The sequence below is a fragment of the Hippopotamus amphibius genome, chromosome 7 (assembly GCF_030028045.1).
Source record: "Hippopotamus amphibius kiboko isolate mHipAmp2 chromosome 7, mHipAmp2.hap2, whole genome shotgun sequence".
Lineage (NCBI taxonomy): Eukaryota > Metazoa > Chordata > Mammalia > Artiodactyla > Hippopotamidae > Hippopotamus > Hippopotamus amphibius.
Window position 1 is genome coordinate 88724928 of NC_080192.1, and position 14724 is coordinate 88739651.

Here is a 14724-nt window from a genome sequence, read left to right on the forward strand (position 1 = left end):
CAAAACCAACAGCTGGTTCTTTGAAAGGATAAACAAAATTGACAAACCTCTGGCCAGGCTCAGCAAGAAGAAAGAGAGAGAACTCAAATAAATAAAATGAAAAATGAAAAAGGAGAAATCTCAACTGATACTGCATAAATATAAAAAACCGTAAGAGAATACTATGAAAAATTATATGCCAACAAATTTGACAACCTAGAAGAAACAGACAATTTCCTAGAAATATAAAGCCCATCAAAACTGAATCAAGAAGAAACAGACAATTTGAACAGACCGTCACTAAAAGTGAAATACAATCTGTAATAAAAAAAAAAAACTTTCTATATACAAAAGTCTAGGACCAGGTGGATTCACAGATGAATTCTACCAAACATACAAAGAACTTTTACCAATTCTTCAAAAAGAATGAAGAGGAGGGAACACTCCCAAAGACACTCTATGAAGCCACCGTCACCCTGATACCAAAACCAGACAGACACCACCAAAATACAAAATTACCAAATTGCCAAAAAAGAAAATTCATCTTTGATGAATATACATGCAAAAACTCTCAACAAAATATAAGCAAACCAAACCCAACAACACGTAAAGATCATACACCACAACCAAGTGGGATTCATCCCAGGTTCACAAGGATGGTTCAACATATGAAAATCAATCAATGTAATGCATCACATGAACAAAAGAAAAGTCAAAAACCACATGATCATCTCAACAGATGCAGAAAAAGCATATGACAAAATTCAACATCTATTCATGATAAAAAAAACCTCTTACCAAAGTGGGAACAGAGGGAACATACCTCAACATAATAAAAGCTACTTATGACAAACCCACAGCCAATACATACTCAAGAGTAAAAAGCTGAAAGCCTTCCTGCTAAATCTAGAACAAGACAAGGATGCCTACTCTCACCACTTCTCTTCAATATAATACTGGAAGTCCTAACCGCAGCAATGAGACTAGAAAAAGAAATAAAAGGTACCCTAATTGGAAGGGAAGAGGTAAAACTGTCACTATATGCAGATGACATGACACTATATATAGAAAACCCTAAGGACACTACATAAAAACTACTAGATCTAATAAGCAAATTCAGCAAAATAGCAGGATACAAGATTAACATTCAGAAATTGGTTGCATTGCTTTACACTAGCAATGAAATATCAGAAAGGGAATGTAAAAAAACAGTACCTTTTAAAATTGCACACACACACCAAAAATACCTAGGAATAAACCTGACCAAGGAGGTGGAAAGATTTATATGCTAAGAACTATGAAACATTAATAAAGGAAATAAAAGAGGATTCAAAGAAACGGAAAGATATCCCATGCTCTTGGATTGGAAGAGTTAATACTGTTAAAATGGCAATACTATCCAAAGCAATCTACAGATTTAATGTGATCCCTATCAAGTTACCTATAACATTTTTCACAGAACTAGAACAAATAATTCAAAAATTTATATGGAACCATAAAAGAGCCAGAATTGCCAGAGCAATCCTGAGGGAAAAAACAAAGCAGGAGGAAAAACTCTCCCAGACTCAGACAATACTACAAAGCTACAGAAATCAAAACAGTGTGGTACTGGTACAAAAACAGGCATATGAATCAATGGAACAGAATAGAGAACCCAGAAGTAAAGCCACATGCCTATGGTCAATTAATCTTTGACAAAAGAGGTAAGAATATATAAAAGGAAGGAAAAAGGCTCTTCAGCAAGTGGTGCTGGGGAAGTTGGACAGCTGCATGTAAATCAATGAAGTTAGAACACACCCTCACACCATGGACAAAAATAAACTCAAATGGGTTAAAGACATTTGACATGGCTTAAAAACATGAGACATGACACCATAAAACTCCTAGAAGAGAGCAGAAGCAAAACATTCTCTGACATAAATCCTACCAGTGTTTTCTTAGGTCAGTCTCCAAAGGCAACAGAATAAAAACAAAAATAAACAAATAGGACCTAATCAAACTTACAAGCTTTTGCATAGCAAGGTAAACCATTAAAAAAGAAAAGACAACCTATGGAACAGGAGAAAATATCTGCAAATGATGCAACAGACAAGTGCTTAATCTCCAAAGTATACAAACAGCTCATTACAACAACGAAAAACCCAATCAAAAAAATGCGCAGAAGACTTTACTAGATATTTCTCCAAAGACATACAGATGGCCAGTAGGCACATGAAAAGATGCTCAAAATCACTAATTATTAGAGAAATGCAAATCAAAACTACAACGAGGTACCACCTCACCCCAGTCAGAATGGCCATCATTGAAAAATCTACAAATAACAAATGCTGGAGAGGGTGTGGAGAAAAGGGAACCCTCCTACACTGTTGGTGGGAATGTAAGTTGGTATAGCCACTACGGAAAACAGTACAGAAGTTCCTCAGAAATCTAAAAATAAAATTACCATACGATTGAGCAATCCCATTCCTGGGCATATATCTAGACAAAACTGTAATTCACAAAGATACATGCACCCCTTTGTTCATAGCTAACTGCTGAGTAACCATTGACAAAAAAAATGCTGGAACCTACCAAAAAAGGTATCAGACATACAAAGACAAAGAAGAAGCCACAACAAGAGGGCAGGAGGGGTGTAATCGCGATAAAATCGAATCCCATACCCACCAGCTGGGTGACCCACAAACCAGAAAACACTTATACCCACAGGAGTAAAAGTTCTGAGCCCCATGTTAGGCTTCCCAGCCTGGGGGGGTCCAACAATGGAAGGAGTTCCCAGAGAATCTGGCTTTGAAGACCAGTGGGATTTGATCGCAGGAATTCCACAGGGCTGGGGGAAGCAGAAACTCTACTTTTGGAGGGTGCGCAAAGTCATGTGTGCACCAGGACCCAGGGGAAAAAAGCAGTGACCCCATAAGACTGGGTCAGACCTACCTGCCTAGTATTGGAGGATCTCCTGTGGAGGCAGGGGGTGGCTGTGGCTCACTGCAGGTACAAAGACTGGCAGCCGCAATTCTGGGAAGTACTCACTGGCATAAGCCCTCCCAGAGGTCCATTAGCCCCACCCAGCTCCAGTGCTGGGTCACCTCAGGCCAAACAACCAACAGGGTGGGAATACAGCCCCACCCATCAGCAGACAAGTGGCTTAAAGTCTCCCTGGGCAGCCCTGCCCAACAGAGGGACAAGATCCTGCTCCACCCACCACTGGGTAGGAACCAGCCCCTCCCATCAGGAAGCCTGCATAATAAGCCTCTTAGACAGCCTCATCCTCCAGAGGGCAGACAGCAGAAGCAAGAACTACAACCCCACAGCCTGCAGAACAGAAACCGCAATCACAGAAAGTTAGACAAAATGAGATGGAAGAGAAATGTGCCCCTGATGAAGGAACAAGATGAAACCCCAGAAGAACAACTAAGTGAAGTAGAGACAGCAAACCTACTGGAAAAAGAATTCAGAATAATAACAGTGAAAATGATCAAAGATCTCAGAAAAAGAATGGAGGCAAGGATCAAGAAGATGCAAGAAATGTTTAACAGAGACCAAGAAGAGCTAAAGAACAAACAAACAGAGATGAACAACACAACTGAAATTTAAAATACACTAAAAGGAATCAACAGCAGAATAACTGAGGCAGAAAAAGATAAGTGACCTGAAAGACAGAATGGTGGAAATCACTGCCATGGAAAAGAATAATAAATAAAAAGAAATGAAGACAGCCTAAGAGACCTCTGGGACAACATTAAATGCACCAACATTTGCATTATAGGGTCCCAGAAGGAGAGGAGAGAAAGAAAGGATCTGAGCAAGCAAGATTCTCATTCAGATCTGATGGAGAAATCAAAAGCTCAACAGTCAAGCAAAAGCTAAGAGAATTCAGCACCACCAGACCAGCTTTAGAGCAAATGCTAAACAAAATTCTCTTAAGTGGGAAAGATACTAGCAACTTTAAACAATCTTGCACTTATAGAGACTGTTATAACAAAACCTCCTGGGGAACAGCAAATCCAAAAACTGCAATAGCTACACACACATATTAAGATGTCAATGATAATATAGAAACACCAGTACTCACAAAAATTATTAGACTATAAATTATTACAGCTATTTAACAGGTGCTCTAATATTACTTATTACTGTATATCCTATAATCCAGCAATTCCACTGTAGACATCACCTTAAAAAACACTATCATAAACACATAAGAACAGTCTGTGAAAGCCATATACAAGGAAGTTACCAACTAAAATCCTATTTATCGTAATGAAAAACTAGAAATAACTTAAACAGCAATCCATGAGGAACTGGTAAAATAACTGTGGTAAAGCAATTACATTCCAATAAAGAGCTTTAAAAAATAAATTAATTAAATAAAAAATAAAAAAGACCCAAAGGAATATATGCACTATGATTCTGTTTATAGAAAGTTCAAAACAGGCAAAACTCAACTACGGTATTAGAAACCAAGTTGGGGTTACTCCGGGGCCGAAGGGAGGGTGTGTAATCGGAAGTATACAAGGGGCTTCCAGGATGTTGTCAATGTCGTAGTTTATGACCTAGGTAGAGGTTTCACAAACTTTTGCTAATTCTGTTAAGTATTTTCCCCTAGCCTATTGCTTACCATTTAATATTGTTTACAGTGTAATATTTACAAGGGTGAGTCAAAAATTACCCGCACTGTGGTTACATTAAAACTTCTGTTGGCCGCACTGTCTTATCAGCACTTTCTGTTCAAGGCTACTATCTCCTCAGTCACTGCTGGGCAGGTGTGAACGTGTTATGTCAGTTCATTTCTATAACTGTGGTGCGAGCAAAAATGGATGCCCCACTTGTGATTTGCACGAAAGAAAGAAGAGCAGCATGCAGTGATTCATTTTTTGTGATCTGAGTGTGTACCTGGTGCTGTTACTTATCAAAGACTTTGTGCGTAGTACAGAGAAAGTGTTTCATTGCAAAGAAGTGTGTATGAATGGACAGAGATGCTTACTGAAGAGCTGGAGCCTAACTTTGGATTAAACGCAGAGGACTGCTATCCAAGGGCGCTGTGATCTTGCATGACAATGCAGGTCCGCACACTTCTGCCCACACTGTCGACAATGCAAAAACTTCGTTTTGAGGTGCTAAAGCATCCTCCCTATGGCTCCGATCTTGCTCCAGACTTTCAACTGCTCAGTCCCCTGAAAGCAGCCCTACGAGGATGAAGATTCACTTCTGACGAAGAAGTGAAGACAGTGGTGCACTTGTGGCTTGCAGCTCAGCCTAAAACATTTTTTAATGAGGGAATACAAAAGCTTGTTGAGAGATGGACAAAGTATATTGAAAAGCAAGGAGATTATGTCAAAAAATGATGTATTTGTCTTTTCTAAAAGTTAATTAAATTCTACAGCCAGAGTGCAGATCATTTTTGACTCACCCTTTTTATGTATATATAATGAAGTTGCTAAGCTCAGTGTACTTGAATTTATATACAATCTGTGGAGTGAACATTTATGTTTTATGCTTTTTTCTGTATGTTCCATACTTAAAAAATTAATCAACAATGAATCCCGTAAGAACTAAATTCAGTTTACCTGTGACTTTTTCTTTCCCGGAACACATACTTTCACGTTTTTCCCTTTTATCAGAAGTGGTGTTGTTTCAATGTACTTCATGACTGCAGTAATTGCCTCTTTAAATTCCATTTCCAAGTAAGCCTAAAATGAAATGTATTCCACTTTCAGTCAAAAAATTTACCTTAAAATGTTCTGTATGACCTAATATAATACTTCTTTGTGGAATATAAAAATGAAATTACCTCAAGTCCTGGTTGCTTTTACCTCCTTTTGTTTTGCTAAAGTATAATTTGATCTTTAGGATGTTTTCACACATGAAATGGACATTTAACCTTACAAAATTTCTATATCATTACCAAGATAAAAAGGATGAAGGGGTCGATGGCAGGATCATAGAACAATAAGAAATGGGAAGGCAGGGCTCACTGAACAATCGAAGAGAAGGCAGGATCTGGTCTAGCTGCTGTAAGTCTGACCTTTTTAAAGGTTCTTGCAACAAAGAAAATAATACCAACTATGATCCCTTGTCTTACCTCACAATTTTTTACCTTCTGCTTACTCTAGGGTTTGTAGTTTTGGTGAACTTTATGATGCGAGTTACAGAAATACAACTAATGTAAAAAAAATACTGTACAAACAAAATCATTTTTAATATGACCTTACTGGTGTGCTAAAGCAATGGCAAACTATGGCCTGCCATCTATTTTTGTAAATAGTTTTTTTGAACACAGCCATGCTCATTCACTTATATGTTATCTATGAGTATGTTTGTACAACAATAGAGTTGTACAGCAGAGCTGAGTAGCTGAAATCCTATGACATGCAACACCTAAAATATCATCTGGCCCTTCAAGGAGAAAGTGTGCTTTTCTAAAAAAACAGCGTACTGTTCGAAAGGATATAAAGCAGTATTTAGGGATCTTGTTCACTCAAATCCAAACATTTACATAACTCAATTAACAATTGTAAATGCAGGAAAAGCAGCTAAAAGACCTAACAACAGTCTTCCTAAAATAATGCCTTTGGGCCCCAGGGAGTCTCACACAGGCTCATAGCAGTCTTTAGCCTCTATTTCCAGTGCCTGAAGCCCCTTGAAATCAGTGATGCCACTGCCCCAGGGCTAATGCCTTGAGAGTTTCTGTCCAGGGCACTGTCTACCAGGGTGGACACAGGGAACTTAACCAGTTTGCTTGGAGCCACCATGGATTTATTTGCACACATACATGTACACAGATGTGAGTGTATTCAAAATAATAACACCCTCTCGTAAGAGTTAGTCGCCTTTAGGCTGCTGGCTTCTTCTATATAATGGCTATCATTCTGATATGTAACCATTCATATTTTTGCTCACTTGTATATTTTCTTATTGTGCTGTGTAACTGCATGAACACTTGTCTGGAACAGAGGGAGCATTTATTTTGACTGCAGATGATTATACCTTTCGGGTTCCTATGTTTTCCATGAAGGGACAGTGAATTCTCACAGTGGTAGCTGAATAGGAACACAATGCATTTTAAAAAAATTTTAAAAATAATGACTTTGTATGAATTTTTAGAACAGACTAAATGACTCACTTCCTTTCTATATGGAACAATCAGGACATCATTAACTTTTCCAAATGGTTGAAATATTTTTCTAATATCTTCTTCAGTATAGCCATCCTCTGGTAATTCAGATATAAGAAGAACGGGACCAGAATGTGAAGACTGGTCTTTCCGAAGCTATTTTTGGGATGACAGAAAATTAAACCAAATTAAGTGACACAGTACAGTAATAATAATTCCCAATACAATTTCTTCTACCACTAATCTTAGTCCTTTAAGCAGTCTTTTGTAAATATTTCAGCACATTTAAAAAAATTTTTAAATGCTAAAGAAAAGTAGTAAGGAATGTGTTTTACATTTTACCACTCAAACCCAGCAGTGGTCAGAATTTATTGGTAACCAATCGCAGATGCTCTTTTCTGTTTAAGAGCATTTTGTAACAAACGAGAGTTGTGAAATGGTCCAAAACTATTAAAGAGTATTTTTCTATATGAATCTGCATGGCACATCACTAGTTAAGCTGAAATTATAGCTTTATTTACTCTGTGTTCTAATAATTAAACATGATATCTAGATAGGTATAATATTTTAAAAGATTAATATATACCATACACAATTTGAATTTACCTTATTACCAATTTACAACCTATGTTAAAAAGTGACTCAAAAAAAAAATTTTTTTTTTAAAGTTCCACTACAACCATCTAGGAGTCTAGAAACAAAATGAAAAAATGTTACAGAATAATTCACCCTCTTCAAAATTCCATGTACTCAACATTGTTTCTTAATGTTCTTCAAAATCCTGTAATTGCAGGTTGATTATTTTAAGTTTATCCTTCTAAATATAAGCTCTTTTGGGCAGGGAACTGTAATTGTTGAAAGTTAAGACAATGTTAAAAGCAATGCATACCTAAATGCTTGAAGACTTGTTAATATTACAATATATGAAACATTTGAAAATCTGGCCTATCAGGAGTTTCTCCGATAGTCTCAGGATGCTTTATATATTATCTGCTATAATAGTAATTTAATTAACACATACAATAAAACGATACCATCAAAATATACCAATAAGTTAGTACTCAGAAAACAGACTAGTACTCTACACTGGACAACAAAGTATTTAACTTCTGAACTGTACTGCAAAAAAGTATAAAACAGACTAAAAATGACCAATTCTCAGCATAGACTCACTAATAACTTATTAACAAAGATTATAAAAACTCATTAATGCTACTGATTACTTCTCCAATCAGAGAGCAAAACTAATCACAAGGATCTGCTTGTGTGATCAGCCAAAAACACCAAACCATCAAAATGCTCTCACTTTTGATATATCAAATGCCAAACCTCCAGGATTTGTAATCTACAAGACATTATTGGACTTTTATTATATTCAGAAAAGAAACTGATAAAAATATTCCATATCAACATAAGTCATGATTTCAAACTTTTGGAAATATGAAAATTAAAAATTCTGAACAACTTTTTTTCTCTTTGTCATATTAACAAATACACACATACGCTTTCACTAACAAAGAACTACTGACCTTACGCTGCAGAGAAACAGCTTTATCAGACACCTGCTTACTTTCTGGTGAGGTGTCATCTTCAAGATTCTTTGATTTGTAACGAGTACAATGTCCTCCTATATTTGAATCACTCTTTGTAGAGCTTGTAGATTTAACTGATGGCTTTGCTCCAGTGCCAGTTTTAAGTTTTTGTGCTGGTGAGGTTCCTTTATCAACTGCTTCAAGGTTCTTCTGTTTACTGAATTCTGACCCATGCCCAGACCGCTGTACTACATCTTCTAATGCTTTTTTTCTATCTAGTAAAAAGGACATAAATACTACTTCAACTGAAAAGAACTTAAGGTAGGAAACATCTCGTCACATTATAAAAAGAAAAAATAATCTCTCAATTGCCCAAATATTTATCACACTGAACCAGTTAGGCCAAACAGGTGACAAATACACACACAAGAAATTATTAGTCTTTAATTCTTCACTCAAAAGGCTTTTACATGAAGATCCCTTATTCAGTGAGCTTCTCTTATACCAGTTGTCCTCAAACTTTTGGTTTCAGTATCCCTTTACACTATTAAAAATTGAGGACTCCAAAGAGATTTTGTTTGTGTTCAATTTATCAATATTTACCACATATAAGAAACTAAAATAGAATTTTAAAAATAGTAATTCATTTAATAATAAACTCCTATATTAACATAAACAATATATATTTACAAAGAACAACTTTAATTTCAAAACAAAAATTAGTTAGATAAGTAGCACCACTGTATATTTTCCTAAACACTTTGCACTCTGCTTCTGCATCCAATCTGCTGGATACATTATTTCAGCTGAAATATTTAAAGAAAAATCCACTTCACAGAGACATGTTGTTGGAAAAGAAAAGGTCTCAAAGACCTCTGAAAAGATCTCAGAAAACAATTACATAAGAGCTATTTCTGGAAAGGTCACTAAACCAATATTAAGACACAGGCTGAAAACATGAATAATTTTTTAATGTTTTAAATTAATTTATGGAAGACAAGTCTATAATCAATTACTAAGGCAAACTAAGATGTTTGTATATCCTTGGATTTTCAGTTTGATGTTGGGTGGATAGATACAGTCTCCAAACTTCTTCTGATACATAATAAAGGGAAGAAGAATGAAATAGGTTGGGATGCGGGTCAGATTTCACAGAGAAATTCTAAAATTTAATAAACTAGAACATTTCATTTCTTAAAAACTTTGAAAAGTTTTAAAAAGAGCTGAGCCAAATACCTCAAAATGTCAACATTTAAAAAAATCTTGACAGTAGTATATGTCACCATTTCAAGCTTAACAGAAATATAGAAATAAAAAATTCAAAAAAAAATACTAAAAAAATTTAGTCAAAATAAGTACTTATTATTCACAACCATAATTGTACCTGATGATCTCACTGATCTCCTTGATGTCCTTTCGGGGCTAACTGATCGATAGCATTTTGGACTAGCTCTAAATGGATTTCTCATTCGATATGGTGAACGGGATCTAGATCTGTATCTAGGAACAAAACGATGGCAAATTCTTGGACTTCGACTTCTTGGTCTATACATATAACGTATTGGGCTTCGAGATCGATGGAATCTGTGACTTGAGCTTGATCTCCTAGAATGTCTAGGACTAGGGGAATGAGATCGTCTTCTTGGAGTTTCATTTTCTTTTCTATTGCCTTCATTTCTACAAAGAGCAAGAAAAAAAACCACAAGATTCATCAATTTGACATAAATTTAAATGACAGATTTACCTTCTTAAAAACAGACTATTAACAATGCCAAATTCTGATACCACGCATTTATGTAAAGCAAAAACCTGTTTGTTATGATGCAATTCAGCCTTGTAGATGAGTGAAAAACAATCAGAGCAGATGATCACCTCTCTAATTGCTTAGATTCCTCTATTCTGCTAATTTACAAAAGAATATCATCAATTTCTTGCATTTTTCCTATACCACTATTATATCCAATTATGTTTTGAAAGTATTACATTATATGAAGAATTTAGGAAATTACTTACATAAACAAATGTTTTTCAACAATTATTCCTCAAAGATTATGCCATCCACAAATATTTGACTGTTGTATATATACACATTGAATAGGGAACCCCATTTCCATCCTTCAAGCCATTTATAAGATCCCACAAACATAAAATAATAATAAAAGTATAAAGTATTGTCAGAAAAGATTAAAAAAAGAAAAAGAAGTTCACAGATGGGAGCTATCACACAAACTGGGGTCATTAAAGAAAGATTCACAGAGATGGTTGCATTTGCCTACTGTTTAAAAGTAAAAATGGTCAAAACAGGACTCTATTCAAAACAGTACCTTTAAAAAAAAAATTTTTTTAAAAAAGCACTTGTTTACTTTTAAAAGGAAATCAAATTTCAGTAATACCACTATTAAAAAAAATAACTACCTTCTTGATGGGAGGATCTCAGGATTCCAATCAGGATACCTATTTTGAGAATAAACAATATTAATGAACAGTTAAAATAAGATTATAAGGCTCAGTCTTTCCCTGCAATATATCAAGAGGACTGTTCAAAACCAAAGTTAAGGGAATTCCCTGGCAGTCCAGTAGTTAGGACTCCATGCTTTTACTGCTGAGGGCACAGGTTCAATTCCTGGTTGGGGAACTAAGATCCCACAAGCCATGTGGCATGGTAAATAAATAAATAAATATTAAAAATTTTTTAAATTTTAAGAATTTTTAAAAATTTAAAAAATAAAAAAAATTTAAAAGAATTTAAAAAAGATTAAAAAAGATAAAAATTTAACAGTGATTAGCATATTAAAATATGAGTATTTTCTTCGAAGTAAAATATTTTGAGTGTCTAATTCAATAAATAATCTAAGTATTAGGCAATTCAGGGAAAAGAAACACATTTCCCATACTTCATTTATTTAGGTAAAATAGGCAGTACACATGAAAGTGTTAAGAGATACAGAAGAGGTATAAAACACAAGCTTAGGTAGGGGTTAAAGGCAGTTCACCCACTTTGTGTAACTCCAGGAGACACCATTCTACAGAATAAGACATGAATGGTGCTCCTTACATTGTACCAGGTGGTCCTCAGAGACGATCTAATGGGAGAATTCAGGGCAGAAATCAAAGAAAAGGCTGCTTTTCAGGCAGCCCTTAAAAAGGTCTATCAACAGACATGGATCAGGTTAGGTTTTATACAGTGGTGATACATAAAAGAAGAACTGGAGGCAAAACATGTTCTATTCCAGGAACCAGTATGGGTGCAGACTGGAAATGACGAAAACAAATTATGAGGGAAAAAGCTTGGAAACACAGCTCAGAGACAAAGTATGAAGGTACCTGAAATCAGGCTAAGGAGGTTGCACATAAGTAAAAGGCAATGGGGAACAATAAACATTTCTGAAGTGAAGGGAACACAGGAATGTTTTCAGAACAACTGGAAATAAATATCTGGATTAGAGAAAAAGATGAGGGCTGAGATATTTAGAAATCAGGCATCAGCTATAGTACAAAGAGTGAGTGAGATAAACAGAGAATAGAGTTTGTGGGGAAAAAAAAGAAGGCTGAGGACACAATCTTATGCACACTAACAGTTAAGAGTAAAGCAGACAAAGATATATCAATGAAGGAGATTAAGGGGTAATAACAGAAAGAAAAAGTGGGAGGAACAGTAACATCATAGAAGCGTAAGAAAAAGACATGTTTATCTTCATCTTTTCTAGATAATCTGGACTCTAAGCCAACTGGAAGTGGTGATTAAATTAAATTATTAAATCACTGGTGTTCTAAAATACAATTTCAGTAACAAAGAAGAGAGCCAGGTAAGGAAATGCAAGCAGCAGACTCAACAAGTCACCTGGCAGGAAAATAAAGTGAGGTCAAACCTTACTAAAGGTAAAGTGGTTTTTATTTGTTGATATTTGTCTCAGACATTGTTAGCAGGTTAACTCAAAAGCAATTCTCAACTCCCTTTTCCCATGCCTGCCTCCACAACAAAGGCTAAAAAAGCTAAATATCTGCTTTCCCAACCTCCTTAGAAGATAGCCAGGGATAGGTACAAACCAACCAGACATAGATGTAAAACCAGTGGCACTTCTGAGAAAGCTTCTACCCCCTTCTTCCAGCTTTGAGAGCAGACATGATGCCTGGAGCATCTTATAACTATAATGTGATAAATTATGAAGGCAAAAAAACAACTTCAATCCAATGTATCTATCACCCAGCATCAACAATTGTTAAAACATGAACAATTCTGTTTCACCTACTATTGCATTTTTTAAAACTTTTGTTACTCTGTACCATCTAAGAAGACACAATTCCAGTCTCACAGTATTGTGTTTAAAAGCAAGACCTTTGGGAGTTCCCTGGTGGTCTAGAGGTCAGGATTCCCTACTTTCACTGGTGGTGCCTGGGTTCAATCCCTGGTCAGGGAACTGAGATCCCACAAGCCAAGTGGCACAGCCAAAAGAAAAAAAAAATTAAAGCAAGACCTTTGGAATCAAACACAGTTGGGTGTTAAGTGTAGGTGCCGCCACTTAACAGCCACATATCTGAAAGTTAGTTACTTAATATGAGTAAGCCTTAGCTTTCTCTTATGTACAACGCTGGAAATATAGCTGGCTGTCAACACATATAAGTTATTACATATCTGTATCCCAATGTGATGCAATAAGTATACACATCACCTATAAAGTTTTTGTGACAAAAATGTTCAACCTAAATTTAATGAGGAAACAAAAACAAAAAGGTGCAGGATGTGGAATATTCTACAAGACAACTTTTATGGACATTTCAGAAGTCAATCGTTGTAAAAATCTCCTCCTCCTCAAAAAAAAAAAAAAAGTGTGGGTGTGGGGTAGATAAAGATAGCTATAAAAGGCATTTTGGGGACTTCCTAGGTGGCGCAGTGGTTAAGAATCTGCCTGCCGATGCAGGGGACACGGGTTCAAGCCCTGCCCCAGGAAGATACCATATGCCACAGAGCAGCTAAGCCTGTGCGCCACAACTATTGAGCCTGCGCTCTAGAGCCCATGAGCCACAACTATTGAGCCCATGTGCTGCAACTACTGAAGCCCACGCACCTAGAGCCTGTGCTCCACAACAAGAGAAGCCACCACAATGAGTAGCCCCCACTTGCCACAACCAGAGAATGCCTGTGTGCAGCAATGAAGACCCAAGACAGCCAATCAAAAAGAAAAAAATCCAATAAATAAATAAATAAACTTATAAAAAAAAAGGGCATTTTGGAAACCAATGGGAAAATTTGAACTTGGCCTATGTATTGGAAGGCATTATGAAATCACTGTTAATCATTGTGTTATACTGTGGTTACAAGAGATAACAACCATAGAAAAATTTCCTTATTCTTAAGAGAGAGATGTTGAATTAAGGAGTAAAGTGTCATAATGTCTGCAATTTATTTTCAAGTAGTTTTTAAAAACTATAACTAATATTAAAAGTGTGCATATAAAGATATAATAGATATGTCAAATGTTAATAATTGGTTAGTAAATACAAAGACTATGTGAATGTTTATTATCCCTTCAACTTTTTTGCAGCTTAGAAACTTTTCAGAATAAAATGTTGAGGGGAAAAAGGAGCAAAGATCTATGAGTTAGACAGATTAGTTGTGTCAGTTATTTGCTGTGTGATAGTAGGGAAGTTGCCTCTCAGTTTCCCCACTGGTAAAATCACAAATAATCATTATACATATATCTCAAAGAGTTGCTTTGAAGATTAAAGACACTATGTAAAGCACTTAGAAGAATGCCCAGCTCACAATAAGCACAGAGCTCTTATCATTTATTATTTTTAATACTAAAACTTTAATGCACTGTATTTTTTCTCAAGTTAGCCAACTACTCTTGTGTCATAATCCAGAAAGATCCAATAAGACAAAGAAAGAGGAGATAATAAGCAAGAAAAGGAAGAAGAACCTAAGTACACATCAGTAGAAGAATGACTAAATAGATTAAGGTATAAAAGCACAACACAGCTTAAAAAAAAAAAATGAAGTAGCATATATTTTGCCATGGAAGGATCCAAAGCACTTAATCACAAATCTAACGTATTTGTTTAATTTTTTTGCAGTAGAGAGAAAGCCATGAAGAAATTATT

General features: G+C 35.7%; 1 protein-coding gene across 8 annotated transcripts in view; it reads right to left on the bottom strand.

Moving 5' to 3' along the window:
- The window catches only part of ZNF638 (zinc finger protein 638), an 80971-nt gene that overhangs the window by 47541 nt on the left and 18706 nt on the right, over window positions 1-14724 (bottom strand). For 7 of the 8 annotated variants that reach the window (XM_057741174.1, XM_057741169.1, XM_057741173.1 and 4 more), the window contains 5 exons: window positions 11038-11076; window positions 10007-10299; window positions 8620-8897; window positions 7100-7246; window positions 5544-5666 (listed from right to left, as the gene is read on the bottom strand). In XM_057741174.1, coding sequence (XP_057597157.1) covers window positions 5544-5666; window positions 7100-7246; window positions 8620-8897; window positions 10007-10299; window positions 11038-11076 — 880 coding nt within the window. The remainder of the gene's footprint in view (window positions 1-5543; window positions 5667-7099; window positions 7247-8619; window positions 8898-10006; window positions 10300-11037; window positions 11077-14724) is intronic. The other variant, XM_057741172.1, reaches the window with a different exon arrangement.